This window comes from Macadamia integrifolia, chromosome 8, assembly GCF_013358625.1.
Source record: "Macadamia integrifolia cultivar HAES 741 chromosome 8, SCU_Mint_v3, whole genome shotgun sequence".
In the NCBI taxonomy this organism is placed as follows: domain Eukaryota; kingdom Viridiplantae; phylum Streptophyta; class Magnoliopsida; order Proteales; family Proteaceae; genus Macadamia; species Macadamia integrifolia.
This window is the reverse complement of record NC_056564.1, coordinates 16,821,578-16,836,179: the sequence shown is the minus strand read 5'-3', so window position 1 is coordinate 16,836,179 and position 14,602 is coordinate 16,821,578. Positions and strand designations below refer to the sequence as shown.

At 37.2% G+C, this 14,602-nt stretch overlaps 2 protein-coding genes across 2 annotated transcripts; one reads left to right on the top strand and one right to left on the bottom strand.

Annotated features, from left to right (window-relative positions):
- Positions 1-2,089: 2,089 nt before the first annotated feature.
- On the bottom strand, positions 2,090-5,906 carry LOC122086994. Its single transcript, XM_042655938.1, has 2 exons — positions 5,506-5,906; positions 2,090-2,508 (listed from the first exon to the last, which is right to left on the bottom strand). Exons 1-2 carry the CDS (start codon positions 5,690-5,692, stop codon positions 2,240-2,242), a joined length of 456 nt encoding a protein of 151 aa, XP_042511872.1. The 5' UTR covers positions 5,693-5,906; the 3' UTR covers positions 2,090-2,239.
- Positions 5,907-8,179: 2,273 nt separating this feature from the next.
- LOC122085544 (mitogen-activated protein kinase homolog NTF6-like) lies at positions 8,180-13,192 on the top strand. Its single transcript, XM_042654019.1, has 6 exons — positions 8,180-8,723; positions 9,320-9,449; positions 9,542-9,679; positions 11,480-11,812; positions 12,404-12,587; positions 12,687-13,192. The coding sequence occupies exons 1-6, from the start codon at positions 8,596-8,598 to the stop codon at positions 12,860-12,862; spliced, it is 1,089 nt and encodes a 362-aa protein (XP_042509953.1). The 5' UTR covers positions 8,180-8,595; the 3' UTR covers positions 12,863-13,192.
- The last annotated feature ends 1,410 nt before the right edge of the window (positions 13,193-14,602 follow it).

The following is a 14,602-nucleotide window of genomic DNA, read 5'->3' as shown; positions in this document are numbered from 1 at the left end:
AAAAAAAAAAAAAAGAGAGAGAAAATACTAACTCTCAGATTATTAACTCTAAAATTCAAAATAGAGTGATCAATGCTTCAACCATTATGCATATTTACATCTTTTTTATTGGTACCTACTTTACTGGGGAGAGAAGGTGAGGACCAGAAGGTTCGAGGTAATAGAATGGGTTTTTACAATGTCATACACTATCAATTGCGCTAGGGAGTTGTTTTCAAGTTTACATAAATTCTACCCTGAAAGAAACTCAACACATAGAAACGACTAGTCTTCCTTGCTTGTATGTGGATTTACAAAACAATCCCATTATGCTTATTAGTGCAATAGAGGGAGAGGTGATTTGATTCAAAGTGAATAAGCTAAAAGAGGAATAGGTAGACGTAAAATGACCACTGGAGAAGTGATGAAAGACGTGATAATTTATAATTAGTAATAAATAAGTTTGAATAGAGTTGATAGGTGAAAATGATTCATATAGCGGATACCATTTCTTTGGAATAAGAAAAGTCCCCCCTCCCCTCCCCTCCCAACAAAAAAAAAAAGGTATTTTATAGGGATGAGGACTTCCATGTTCCCCCAATAATTGATTTTTTATTTTGAAGCATTGCTTGGAGGAGATGACACTAGTAATGTAAGAATCATGGTCAAACACTATTTTTTCCTCAGCCTCAAAGACCATATGGAGTTTGGTAGCAGCCTATGTTTGAATCCTGACTAGATGGTAAAGCGAAAAGGTAAGGAATGCAACAGAAATGGGTTTTTGAAAAAGATTAGGTGATTTCTTTGATGGTTGAGTGTGAGACAGACCTAGAGAGGAGTCCAATAAGGTGAATTCTTTGATGGTTGAGTGAGAGACAAACCTAAAGAGTAGTCAAAGCCACCCACTTCCTTGTAATTACTTAACACAGACCTACACTAGAAAAGCTCAATAATTATTCTCAGCTAGAACCCACCGTCTCAGATTTTCAATCACCTCCAAATTGAATGTTCCCTGTGAAAAAGACTTAAAAAACTCTGATTGGTTGGGACAGAAGAAGAGCCGGATTTATGTCTCTAGTGAGTAGTAAGGGACACAAGAAAAGGAAGTTCAAAGAATCAAACCCTTTTGTCAATCTGAAGACCACAGTTAGCACTGATCTGAATGAAGGAGAAAGGAAAACAATATCTTAAAGATAACACAACTTTCAATGAAGAAATGGGTTGGATTTCCATTAAGTTGGAACTCAATTGGGTCTACTTTAAAAAGCACATCCACAACAATGATAAATCATGATTTGCAATATAGTTTCTGTCTTGAGTCATTAAAATTTGGATGTGAAGAGACCTTTTCATCTCTTTTTAGTTGAGGGATACAGAAAGATCATACTTTGTAGGTAGTCTGCTGCTTTGTTCATATCTTATTTTGTTAGGTTAAATTTTTGTTCTCATCTTATTTTGTTAGGTTAGTTTTGACTTGATATTTTCATTGGTTGTGAATGTTAAACCCATAGGACATTAGGCAGTCCAACACTCTGGCTGTTAGATGCATCTTAGCCCATAAGTTGACCTTTCAGCTTATTCTTTTTCTAAAGTTCCTAGGTACTAATGCTAATTCTAGATTGAATGATTACTATTAGTGCTTAATTATTGATTGCTGGTGATTTTTAGGCTGTCTCACATAAAATGGTATGCTGATTTGAAGAGGCCCAAGAAGAGCTGTGTCACAGACTCAAAAACTCCTCCCTTCCAACCCTCCGCCGGCCAGATTTGAAGTTGGATCTTTGGGGTGATTGGACTTGGCTGTTACACATGGTATCAAAGCTGGAACCAGAGTCAATTGGGATGTAGGTTGGGGCACTGCAAAGTGGGTCCCCCATGGTGAGGGCGTCAGGGATTGAGTAGGGCACTGCAGAGTGGTCCCACGTAGGGGTACTCAAACTTCTCCCTCCCCAATCTTACATCGGCCAGCTGAGAAGTTTTCCTCCCCTAATAGGTGCATCTTTTGGGTAGGTAATGTGGGCTGTGTGCAGGAAGTGCTGGATATACTTGTAAAATAGTTCGCAACAAGCCTAAAAGAAGTTTGACAGTAACGGATACTGAAGCATATTCATACATTGAAGTACTAAGATTTAGTAGGGAGAATAAATTAGGAAACAATGGAAGTTGTTACATTTGGTTACATTTACAAACTGGCCATTTTCTTGGAAATAATCTTGTATCCTCAAGAGTACATATGCAACTTTGTAAGAATTAGATGAAATCACTTAATCGGGGCTAGAAGTGTATAGATCAGAAGAAATGAGACTACAACAATGGCCCCAATGAGAGTAAACCTTGGACTGGTCCATAACATAAGGTTTGACCTCTCTGCTCTCTTGATGGGATCAACCTCCTCTGACAGTGGATAATTCGAACGCGTCGGATTCCAGCTCACATACTTATCTGGATTGAACTGTGAAAAAAGAGTCTTCTTCCCTTTCTTCCTAAAGCTAGACCAAGCTTTGTTCCAGTCTATCGTTGACCTGTCTCCTGAAAATGAATGAAAGGAGGAAAGCAAGTAATTTATCCATCATACACGGGAAATATAAGTATTAGAAACATGAAAAATTGCTGTAGGTGTTAAAATTTTGCAATACAGAAAACAAGAGACCTAAGACATCAGAATTTAAAAGCTCTATATTCCGAACTCATGAGAACAAAGATTCAAGGGTCAGCAGAAGAGCTAGAAAGTACAGTTTTCTCATCAAGCAAGCAACACTGAACTCCTAAAATTGTGTTGTAGTGAGCATATAAACTGACAGCAAAGTTTTCAGGTTGAAAGTATAATTTGTTACTGTGGGTGGGTATTTTTGCAAGGACTTGCAATAACTAGTTTTAAGTATACATTATTTTTCCACTGGAATCAATCACCCTACCTTGACTTGAAAAGCTGATGATTTTTAATCACAGATGAGGACCACTGCTTCCCATTTTTGTGCTCTCTCGTCATCCGGCCAACCCAATACTGTCAGCCTAGGATATTTCAATACTACGCTGGGAATCAATGATATCAAAGACAGAATGTGTAATTGCAATTCCTATTGACGAAATCAGCAGTCAAGAAGATTAAGCATGGCAGATTGAAATGGAGTCAAGGAGGAAGACAAGCAGGGCTACTATTTCGTTGGTCAAGGCAGGCATAGAATACAATACACAAATGAGTATTTTGAAAGATAAAATGCACCTCCATTGTTCGAAAAGAGCCAGTTTCCTTTCTTATCTATTAAAGAAGGTTTCATGACTTTATCCTCAATTTGCCACTAGGCCTTGCTACATTCTTACTATTGTTTCACAGATTTTTTTTTTCCCCCTTTTTTCTTTCTTCTTTTGACAGAAATTTATTTAATTAACTCAGCCCGCATGAGGAACTGGTCTTCTAAGAAATGACTCAGATTCTAGAGGTTTAATTACAGATAGAAAATGACAATTATATTCAATGTGCAAGGGAATGAACCTGTCTGTTAATTAAACCTTTAAACACATACATATGCATGTTGCAATTTTTTAGGAGAAAGACAACATGAAGAGTGAGATGTTTTAGATGAATACTACACCCAACAAGCAAAGCCTGGAATTTTAAATGACAGGATGGGAAACACAAAATAGTTATGTGAAATCATTTAGAAATCCCAAAATCAAATCTTTATCTTGAAAACCAAGGGAATTTTTGTTAAAATGATTTCAGAATGCCAGTTTCTATGGAATAAATGTATCCTCCGCAAGGAGGGATGAAATGAACAAGATAATTAACTTTAACAATAGCCTTCAAATTAGAGAAGGCTTAAGCTTTCCTTTTTCAGAGCTGACAATAAGTTTGTAATCAAGCAAATCATTCCAAGCTTGCATAAACAATCCACGTACAATTTAGTTTAATCAAGGTGATGCCTCAGGGCGCTCTATGAGATGAGTGCAGCCTAAATTCGAACAGTGATAGCAAATAGAGGTACAAGTAGGAGTTCAAGTAAGTTAGGGATGGATTTAGCTAGGTACATGCTTAGTGATAATATTCTTTAAAATGATAATGCTATGCACCATGGTCTTTGTGAGCAGATCTGTTAACCTACAATATAGTTACAGCAGACACACAAGGCGAATCTTCCCAAGAGAACTTCCTGAATAGTTAAATGAACATTAAGGGAAAGCTTAATCTTCATTTTGATTACTTCAAGGATTCCACTAGGAATAGGGAGATTGTTCACTCTTGGGATCTGTCCAATAATTACTCCTGAGGTGGTTGTCAAGGTCTTTGTACATTTTCTTCTTTTTCTTTTCAGCTCCCTCCTATATGGGGAACCTCTTTTATTTCTTTGTGCTAATTGAAGGAACTTTAATACCCATAATAATAATAATAAGAAGAAGAAGAAGAAGAAGTAAAAGGGAGGACATCCACCTAAAAATTGGGGTACCTCTACAAAAACTGGAATTTAAAACTTGAAGGATGAAATGAGAACAAAATGGAGGAGCTATGCAAAAGATAAAGACTTGAAGTTGAAGGTAGGTAGGAAAGACCTTGGGGAAAACAACTTGTTACTCTGGACTTGGACATGGATATGATCCTATTTAGTATCTTCTGCACCAGAAGAGCAGATTTTCTTCTACTTCAACATCAGAATTTAGAGAGGCATACCTATTCATTCATTGCCCCATACCACCATCAAAGATCACCTTCCTTAAGAAGTACTGAGAAGAATATGGGTAACTGTCCATAGTTCAAACTTCAAAAAGTTTGGCTACACTCCCACCAATTAACGCATCCTATGTTAGAACTACCTTTTGGTTTGAATTCGAAACCCTAGTTAAATAAACCACAAAGAGAAACAAGAACACGAAATCTAATCGAATCATGGATGATCGATTTGTACCTTTCACCCGGTATGCTGAAGACGATTGATGTCATTCTTCACAGTTCCCTCTCTTGGCTATGGATCTTCGACGGCCCTTTCTCTCACTTTAGTGGTAAAGTGGGGAAGAGTGAATAATGGCGGTAAGTAACCAAAACCCAGTATCATCCAAAACCCTAAAACTGGGCAAGCGTATCCCTAAACTTAAGAGTAGACAGAACCGATTCATGCAATTTGATTCTCACTCATTTAATCAAATCAAATAATTAATTAAGCCCATAAATCCAATATCCGGGGGAAAAGATGTGAGGGAAGCATAACCAATATCTCCTTTTGAAATGTGGAGTAATGCATCACAATTTTTGTTTCCATTGTCAGGAGAAGTGACTAGATCTAAATAATAGAATCAACCTAACCAAAATTTGTAAAATAAATGTCCAACGAAGGGACAAGTCGTTAAATAAACGAGTATTCAAACCGTCCCAAATTCAAGCTCCAACCCAACAAAATAGCTGCTCACAGTCTTATGATACTACCATTAAACTCATACTGTAAACCGATGATTCATTCTGCCCAAAGCTTCGTCAAGTAATTCTGACAAGAAAATAATTAAATGAATAATAAAACAGCCAAACCCAGACCCTACCTTTGTTGCTACTGTCGTTGCTGTCGTCTCCTCTGGGAGATGGTTGTTGGGAATCGCTTCGTTTAGATTGGGGTTTAAGAGGCGAAGGATAAGGACTTTGTTTCCTGGGATTTGTGATGGGAGCAGAGGTTCTAGACCAAAAACTCTGATTCGTCGTCGTCCTTCTCAGTTGAAATTGAAGATCCATGCATCCCCTTTCTTCCACCCTTTTCCCCTGTCCTTGTTTCGATCTTTCTGTAAATTTGATCTCCCAACTCCCAATTGATGATGAGATGAAAATTTGTCATTAACGGAGGGCCACACACACTGTGGTTCTGAGAGACTGAGACTGGGAGTGGGGGTATCGATCACACAAACGCAACTCGCTTCGCTTATCAGAATGATGCTGTGGTGTGGCCTGTGAGTGGAACAATAAAAACATAAGATCAACGTTAAAACACGTGGCACCAGTCCATGGACCCTCGGGGCACAGTGCGGGTCAATTTTTTTTTTTTTTTTAATTGGATCGGGAGGATCCGGATAGGAGGTCGGATTCGACTCTTCCCTGAGTCAACAACACCATACGTGGATGCCGCCACGGATTGGTGATTGGAAGAACTCACATTCATGATCACTGTGTCAACGATAGGATCTGAGAAGAATTAGATAGAGAGAGAGAGAGAGAGAGAGGGAGAATTCGTTAATGATCTGAGCTGATCATTTAACTTTCAGGGTTAGGTTACGGACTTTGGGTCGAAGGAGTGGTAGAGACTAGAAGAAGAAGAAGAAGAAGAAGTAGCAGTGTGAATATTTGAAAATGTTGACCGTTGAACTCTGGGGATGGGACACACACCGATCAGAGTGGACGCGTATCTTTGTGCTTTAGTAGTTCGGAATCTGGACTTTGACAATGAGCCACATTTATAGGAGCGTGTAATTGACTTGCAACTTGCAAGAGGAGAATTCTATTTTTTTTTTTTTTTTAATTGAATGGTGAGCATCAAGGGTATATTTAAAAGTAAAAGGTATAGGTGTTGGATGTTCACCTATACAATCACTATATAATCAGATCAGCTGATCGTATGAATAATAGATTCATTCTCCTTTTAAAATGTTGGAATTTAAGTTTCAAACTATGGTCAAATTGGTATTTTAAAAATGGTTTTTTTTTTTTTTTTTTTAATCCAAAGTAGCTTTTTAAAAATTTAGTTTCCCCCCTCAAAAGTGTCTTTTCAATTTTTACTATTTTGTCTTTAGCAATTGTGGAGCTGTAAATGAGCTAAAGACAACTCGTGAAAATTTAGTCTCACATTGCTTATGGATGAAAAAAAATTTGGATATATATAGGAATGTTTGTTAAAGGTGCAAGTCCTTTAGAGAGGCAGTCTCCTTTGTCATGTGTGTGTGTGGGGGTTCCTGGGGTGCCAAGCCAAGGCCGGGGTCGGGTGTGATTCAAATAACCTACTTTTTACTACATGTAAATTTTTTATTGGATCCACACTAAGGGACATATTACTGGTATATGTACCCAATATATGTAAATACATATATACATGTATATGCATGCACCTATACATATGAGACATGTACCCTTCCCCATAAGTGAATGTACCTTCCCATACATGTATAGAGTCACACCTGTATATGTATGGGTACCTATACATATATACTCATTCATATACTGGTGCTTACATTCCATATATACATAATACAGATTATGGTTGGGTATTGTACGAAATACACACTGTGAGTTTTGGTTATCTGTTCTCTACAAGTGCTTATGATTTATGTTTTCTTGATGGTATTGGTTTACTATGAGTTTATGAGTATTACCTTCGGACATACCTGTGGGAATTGTTTACTGGAGTGCACCTCAAGCAATTGGAGAGTTGTTTTATTTTGGAGGTGAGAACATAAGATCAACTTGATTACATACATATATACGGAGTGTTCAAATACCTTAAGGAGAGTATCTGTATACTACTCAACTCTACTTAAAACAGACGATTTCTGCTACTGTTTCAGATGATTGCTTGAACAAGTAGGTCATATTTTACTTATAATTAAATTTCAATTAAGTAATTGTTTTTGTCAAAGTCTTATACCTATTGCCTTGTTTCTGGTTACTTACATAAAATGAGGAATCAAAAGCTCTTGTTATCCTTTTGAATTGTGTTTGATAATTTGTTAGAACAGAATCAAAATCAAAACAAATTTATTGAATTATGTTTCAAGTTAAGGTTTTGTGAAATCATAATCAAATCGAAACCAGTCTTTTCCTCATTGAGTTATTGGTTCACTCATACTCAGCACCAAAAGCCCCTTGTGGTACTCACCCAATCATGTACTCTCACTGAGAAGGAATTCCCATCAAAACTACTACTCTATTTAGTTGAGAATCGAGGAATAAACATGTAATTCAATTCAATTTTGATTTAAAAAATACATTTTTATTCAAATTCGTTTCAATTTTCACATATTTGATCTTCAATCTAATCAAAACCAAAACCAAAATCAAAATCAAAACCTAAACCAAAACGATTGACACCCAAATTGCAAAAACTTCCCCCCCCCATTGAGTTTTGAACCCCTCATGCCAAATACCAAACATTGATGGGTTTGGGTTTTCTTTGTTTTTAAACCCTTTCGCCCTTTCTTGGAGGCTTTAGTGGCTTAGCCTTTACCAACTTTCAAGCTTAATCCCTTTCGTTCAAATTTCAAAGTTCGAACTCTAGAAAAGATTCCATTCCAGTCCATTCCAGTCCACAGTCCACACAGAGAAGAAAGGTGGCGATTGGCGAGTGCTCTGCTGACCCCTCCCCCCTCTCTCTCTCTCTCTCTCTAGGGTCTTTCGTTCTTCCCTTCAATACCCACGAAGTTCCCCTTCACCAATCACTCACCACCACTCAACGACCTTGGCCCGCGTTTTGCCTCTTTTTCGTTTTACTTTTTCTCTTTAATCAAAATCCCAGACCCCAAATCTGTTTTTATTGACTCGGCACAATCGAGTCGAGCAAAGGAAGATTCAGAATAAAAAGGGTCTTTCAGTTTGTCCTTTTTTTTCGTCTCTGTGAATCTTCTTCGCTTTGTGTTAGAATTTCGGATTCGAAAATGGAGGTCGTACCAACTGACGATGGGAGATATCTGCAATACAACCTATTGGGTAACCTCTTCGAGGTCTCTGCCAAGTACGTCCCTCCGATACATCCCGTCGGCCGTGGTGCTTACGGCATAGTTTGGTAATTTTCCTCTTTTCTTTCTTTCTTTTGCTACTTATTTTTTGTTGGAAGTTGGGTTTCTCTTCAATTTCTGATGGTTCACTTTGCTCATATGATTCTCTGGGTTATTATGTTCTTCGTTTGAATCTGAATGGCTTACCTAAACTAGGGTATCTCAGGCAACTCTTGGCTCGCCGTTTGGATTCTATGCTTTAAAGTCTTAATGTTCTATGCATGCTTGGAATTGTTGGATTGTTATCTTTTTGAATGATCTTAACCATGCTATCAGTCCTTGAAAAAAGTATACATTTTATGTGGACCTTTGTTTGGATGGTTAAGGTCATCAACCAATTCACATTTTAGGCTTTTTAGCCCACCCGAAAAGTTAAATTTATATCACTCCCCCCGCTCTCTTTTCTGGGCTGGAAGTTGGGATTGCATAATTCTGTATAAGCTGAATCATGTTGCATGGGGGGTAAAACTATCAACAAACCATATATGATTTACATCATAATACAGTTAGAAGAATCCTGTGGTTTTCTTTATGGAAATCATTTTAATTTCCTTGACCTTGTTGAAGATTATCATTTGAGCTGGTTTTCATTTCCTTGTGACAGCTGTGCGACAAATTCTGAGACTAATGAAGAGCTTGCAATTAAGAAAATTGGGAATGCGTTTGATAACAGGATAGATGCAAAACGGACACTTCGTGAGATCAAACTTCTTTGTCACATGGATCATGAAAATGTACTACAGAAAGAATAGAACAGAGTTGCTTAATTCTTTCACTTTGCATCAGATCATGATTACCTGATTGATTGGCTATTTCTCTACTGTAGATTATCAAAATTAAGGACATCATACGTCCACGTCAGAGGGAAAATTTCAATGATGTGTATATTGTATATGAGTTGATGGATACTGATCTTCATCAAATAATACGGTCAACCCAGCCATTGACCGATGATCACTGCCAGGTGAGTGAGTTTGGGCTATCAAGAATATAACTGCTGAAGTTGTTTTTTTTTTTCCCACATTTTCATCTGAACACTGTATAGGTCTAAGCTTTTTCATAGTCCATGGATAATGGAGTGTGCATGGTTTTGAATGAAGACACATGTATCTGGAATATGCCTTCAAAATTTATTCAGCAGTGTTAAATAAATAGTTAAACAATCTCTCCGTCAGGGAGCGATATTAGCCAGCCAACATCTTTTAGGTCAATTTATTCAGCAGGGTTAAAAATATAGTCTTCCTTCTGTACGATTCCTGAGATTTTAATTTTTTTTTGTGGTGGTTAACCACACCTCAAGTATTCTTGTGTACTTCATCAGGCAGCATAAAACGCAATAGTGGAATCTAGTGCTCTCTTCAAAACCTCATAGTTACTTTTAGGTGGCCTCATATTCTGATGTAAACACATACTCCATAATGTGGATGAGCTCTATTGTTCTTCATGATTGTTGATTTTCAATTTAAGGGTCAGATGGTGGTTCATGTATCTGTGATTCTGGTCTCTCTCTTCAATGCTACATAGTGACCATGGGGTGCCATTAAAGTGACACCATTTGTTTCCCGACTGTAATAACAAAACACTTATGAGAGAGTCTAGTGTTCTCTTCAAAACCTCATGGTTACTTTTAGGTGGCCTCATATTCTGATGTAAACACATACTCCATAATGTGGATGAGCTCTAGTGTTCTTCATGATTGTTGATTTTCAATTTAAGGGTCAGATGGTGGTTCATGTATCTGTGATTCTGGTCTCTCTCTTCAATGCTACATAGTGACCATGGGGTGCCATTAAAGTGACACCATTTGTTTCCCGACTGTAATAACAAAACACTTATGAGAGAGTCTAGTGGGACCTTTCAATATCTTTTGAATGTATGTACTGAAAAAGCAACCAAAAGGTCTAAGGCTGAAGCATGCAATTGTCCATCCACACAAAAATACAATTATTTTACATTAGATTTTTCTCAAAATTTCACCAATCTTGCTAAATTTTGACTTCCGGGGAAAGAGTAATATTTTTCCAATTTCAAAATTTTTTTTCCTGGAAATTTCATACATTGTATCAAAGTTAGAAGTTTACATGTAATTGTTTATTTATTTTGTCCATTATTGACCTTAATGAAGTGGATACCTTCTTTATCTCTCTCAAAACATTTTGGATATATTTCTAAAATTTTCTCAACAAATGATATATCTGGGACTTACGTTTGAGACAGAGATCTGAAACGAACCAATTAGAATCAGTAAAGCCTACTTCTAACAATTAGAACCACAATTTATTTTTCAGCTTTGCCATATAGGTGATCTGTCAGTTGGATGGGAGGGTTTCAACTTCCTACATGGAATTAACTTTTCTGTTTAGATATGACAGTTCCTTGGAAGTTAAAACCCCATTGTGATCTAAAATGTTTATTCCTATTCTTTTTTCGGTTCCTTATTACAAGTTTGCAAGACACAGGTGTTCCGTTTCATTGTAATAGATCATAGGGAACATGTTGGCACTAGGAGATGTCACCTTCAAAATACAAAGCTGCTTCCTCATACCAATAGTTAACTAAGCAGACCAACATGTTAGAATAAAAAGCAGAAACATGGCATCGTTCGGCGAAATAAACGTTTGGCCTGTCTACAGTCTTATGATTAAGAAAAAAATACAATCTTATATAAATTTCATTGTCCATAATACTGTCCAGTTTATGTTGATGTTGATTAAAGCTTCAAATGTTTGATGCCTTGAATCATTCTCTATATGGCTTTTGGCAGTACTTCTTGTATCAGCTGCTGCGAGGGCTGAAGTATATTCACTCTGCAAATGTTTTGCACCGAGATTTAAAACCAAGCAACTTGCTACTCAATTCAAACTGTGACCTCAAGATCTGTGACTTTGGGCTTGCAAGAACTACCTCGGAGACGGATTTCATGACAGAATATGTTGTGACACGTTGGTATCGAGCCCCAGAACTGCTACTCAACTGTTCTGAGTATACTGCAGCAATTGATATTTGGTCAGTTGGTTGCATTTTTATGGAGATTATTAAAAGAGAGCCACTGTTTCCTGGTAAAGACTACATTCAACAGTTGAGACTGATAACTGAGGTTAGGTTCACATCCGTACTGCCCATTCTCTCTCTCTCTCTCTTCATGGCACCATACTCTTCTCTATTTGGAATCCTAATGGGTAAATCGGTTGATATTGCCTCATGCAGTGTATTGGCGTAAACCAATATAATAAGTCTAACATGAGACACTTCCTGGGAAAGGGCTTATTAGTCCCTGCATGTGCTTCATGTCTGCTGGCAAAATCCTCTGATTAATGATGCAATTGGTTTTCTTCCCATGGGCTGTGGGAAGAGAAATCGGTCCTTTTTCCCATGTGGTTGCCTTGGGGAAAGAAATGTGAGATCAAAATTTGAATTTTTGAGAAACCAAATCTTTCACTTCGTCACATACCCATTTTGTGGAAATGGAAGCTAAAAGCCTAAAACTGAGTGAGAGGAATAGAAGAAGGAAATAAAATAATGGGAGGGGCTACGGCCTATCATTTCTTTTCCTTGGGACAAATTCACAAACACACAAATATTTTTGAGAAGATTTGCTTTCACCCCTCCCCCCTTTCTTTCTGTTTTCCAGTGTGAAAACAAATGGAACTAAGCAGTGAAAGTCCATTTTGTGCATTTCCCAAAACAGTTATTAGGTTCACCAGAAGATTCAGACATTGGTTTCCTGAGGAGTGATAATGCTCGGAAGTATGTTAAGCAACTCCCATGGGTCCCGAAGCAACCATTTTCGAAGACGTTTCCAAAGGTGCCCCTGTTAGCCATCGATCTTGCTGAGAGAATGCTTGTCTTTGATCCTTGCAAACGAATAACTGGTATGTTTTAATTGATGTTTTATGATTATTTTAGTTTAGGTTTTCCTATTTTTCCAACTTCTGATAAATAGACATTCTATGCATGATATCTTTGTCAAGTTGATGAAGCATTGAACCATCCATATTTGTCAAGTCTCCATGAGATCAATGAGGAGCCAATTTGTCCATCTCCTTTCAACTTTGATTTTGAACAGTCAAACTTAGATGAAGAAGATATAAAGGAGCTTATATGGAGGGAGTCTCTGAACTTCAACCCTGATAAGATGATGGAGTAGTTAATGATTCTATTTTGTTCCTTTGTTTCCCTTTGAATGTCCTGGTTGACATTTCATTTTGCTAGAAAGATTTGTGTATTATGTGTGATGGGATATTTGTGTAGATGTTTTGTAGAGGGAGATAGGTTCTCCTTCTCATTGGCAAGAGAGTGCATTTGAGTGGGTGAAGCAGCAGCTGTCAGTTCCTGTGTATGAAGAATTTACAGGGTTCAACCTCATTATGAATCTAAGTTCCAGTCCCGAAGATGAAATTGCCTGTGAAGGTTAATTATACTGTACATTTATTTTATCAATAAGAAAAGGTGAGTAATTGGCTATTTTGCAGTGAAATTGTGTATCTTTTTTGAATATAATGTGGTTATATTTGAGTATCGGATCATTTCAAAACATTTTTGTGGATGGTTTCGGAACCAGTTCTAGATGCCTGTTAGTTCAATCTTCCAAGGCAGTGATTTTTCTTTCCAAATAGAATTTTAATGACTGACTGTTGCTTTCCTATCTCAATCATAGTTTATTTGAGATGGACGACCCAGTATGGACAAATGATTACTTTTAACTTGTAGTAAATTTCAGTTCAAAAGCATTATATTATGTGGAATATAATCAATGTCAATTTCGGTCAATATTAGTACAAAAAATAGCAATATTTGAATGGCTAAGAGAACATTTTAGTATATGGTGACCATATGACTGATTTAAATATTGAAATTTGATAGATGGCCGAGCCACAAGGTACCTTGACAATCCAATAGTTGAAAGGGCAACATCAATTCATCTGTTTTAATAATCCACCACCCCACCCAACTCAATTTTTTCGGAAACATTTTACTTCAGGATGAAGTTTTTGATCACTCAAAAAAGATCCATGGTGATTTTATGCTAAGATTGGACTCTTAGAACAGTGAGTCTCATCGTTAACCAATGAAGGTTCGAAATTTCCCTTTTGAATTCAATCAAAAGGTTAGATCTTGAGGATAAAGAGATTCCCTCTTTGCAATGGGTGAAGTTTTTTTTTTTTTTTAATAATGTTCAAGGGCGAAGAAAAACTTAATAGTCGAAAATGCAACATTAACCCCTTTAGTATTTTTCTTTCTCCAACCCTATCCTCCTCCACCCACCAAAAAAAAACTGCTTTCATAAAGCATGCAAAGGGGGAAATAATCCAAGTGGTAAGCTAGGCTCTTAGAATGTGGCTACAAATTTTAACATTCAGGCTCTTGGAATGTAGCTTATTTTTTCAGTAGTTACCATTGTCTTCAACACTTTTTGCACGTGTGAAATAATATAAATTTACCCTCGTTGTAAAAAGAAATGTCGTATTAAAGGACAAAAAAAAAAATAAGGTCAATTTCTTTCCACCAGCTTTAGTTACAATAAGATTTCCCTATTGAAAAATAACCACTATACTCAAAATTCTCCAATACTGCTTTTATGGTATGATCAGGCAGGGAGACTTTATAGTAGGTCCTTATGCTGGACAGATCAGAGTTAGGCTTCTGGAGAAAAATAAAAGGAACAAAACCAAGGTAATGCTAACCATCTTAAGAATGACAAGGGGGCAACATATGACGCAGTAAACAAAACCAAGCAAATTACTTTTGAAGTGTACCATCTAAAGCTCCGGCTTCCGTTAGGTCCAAGTCTAAAGAGAGCCACTCTTTGTGCGAAAAATGCCAAGGTTGAAACCACAACCTGCCTGTTGCGAGAACTGACCAATTCCATGAACGGAAAGTAAGTACA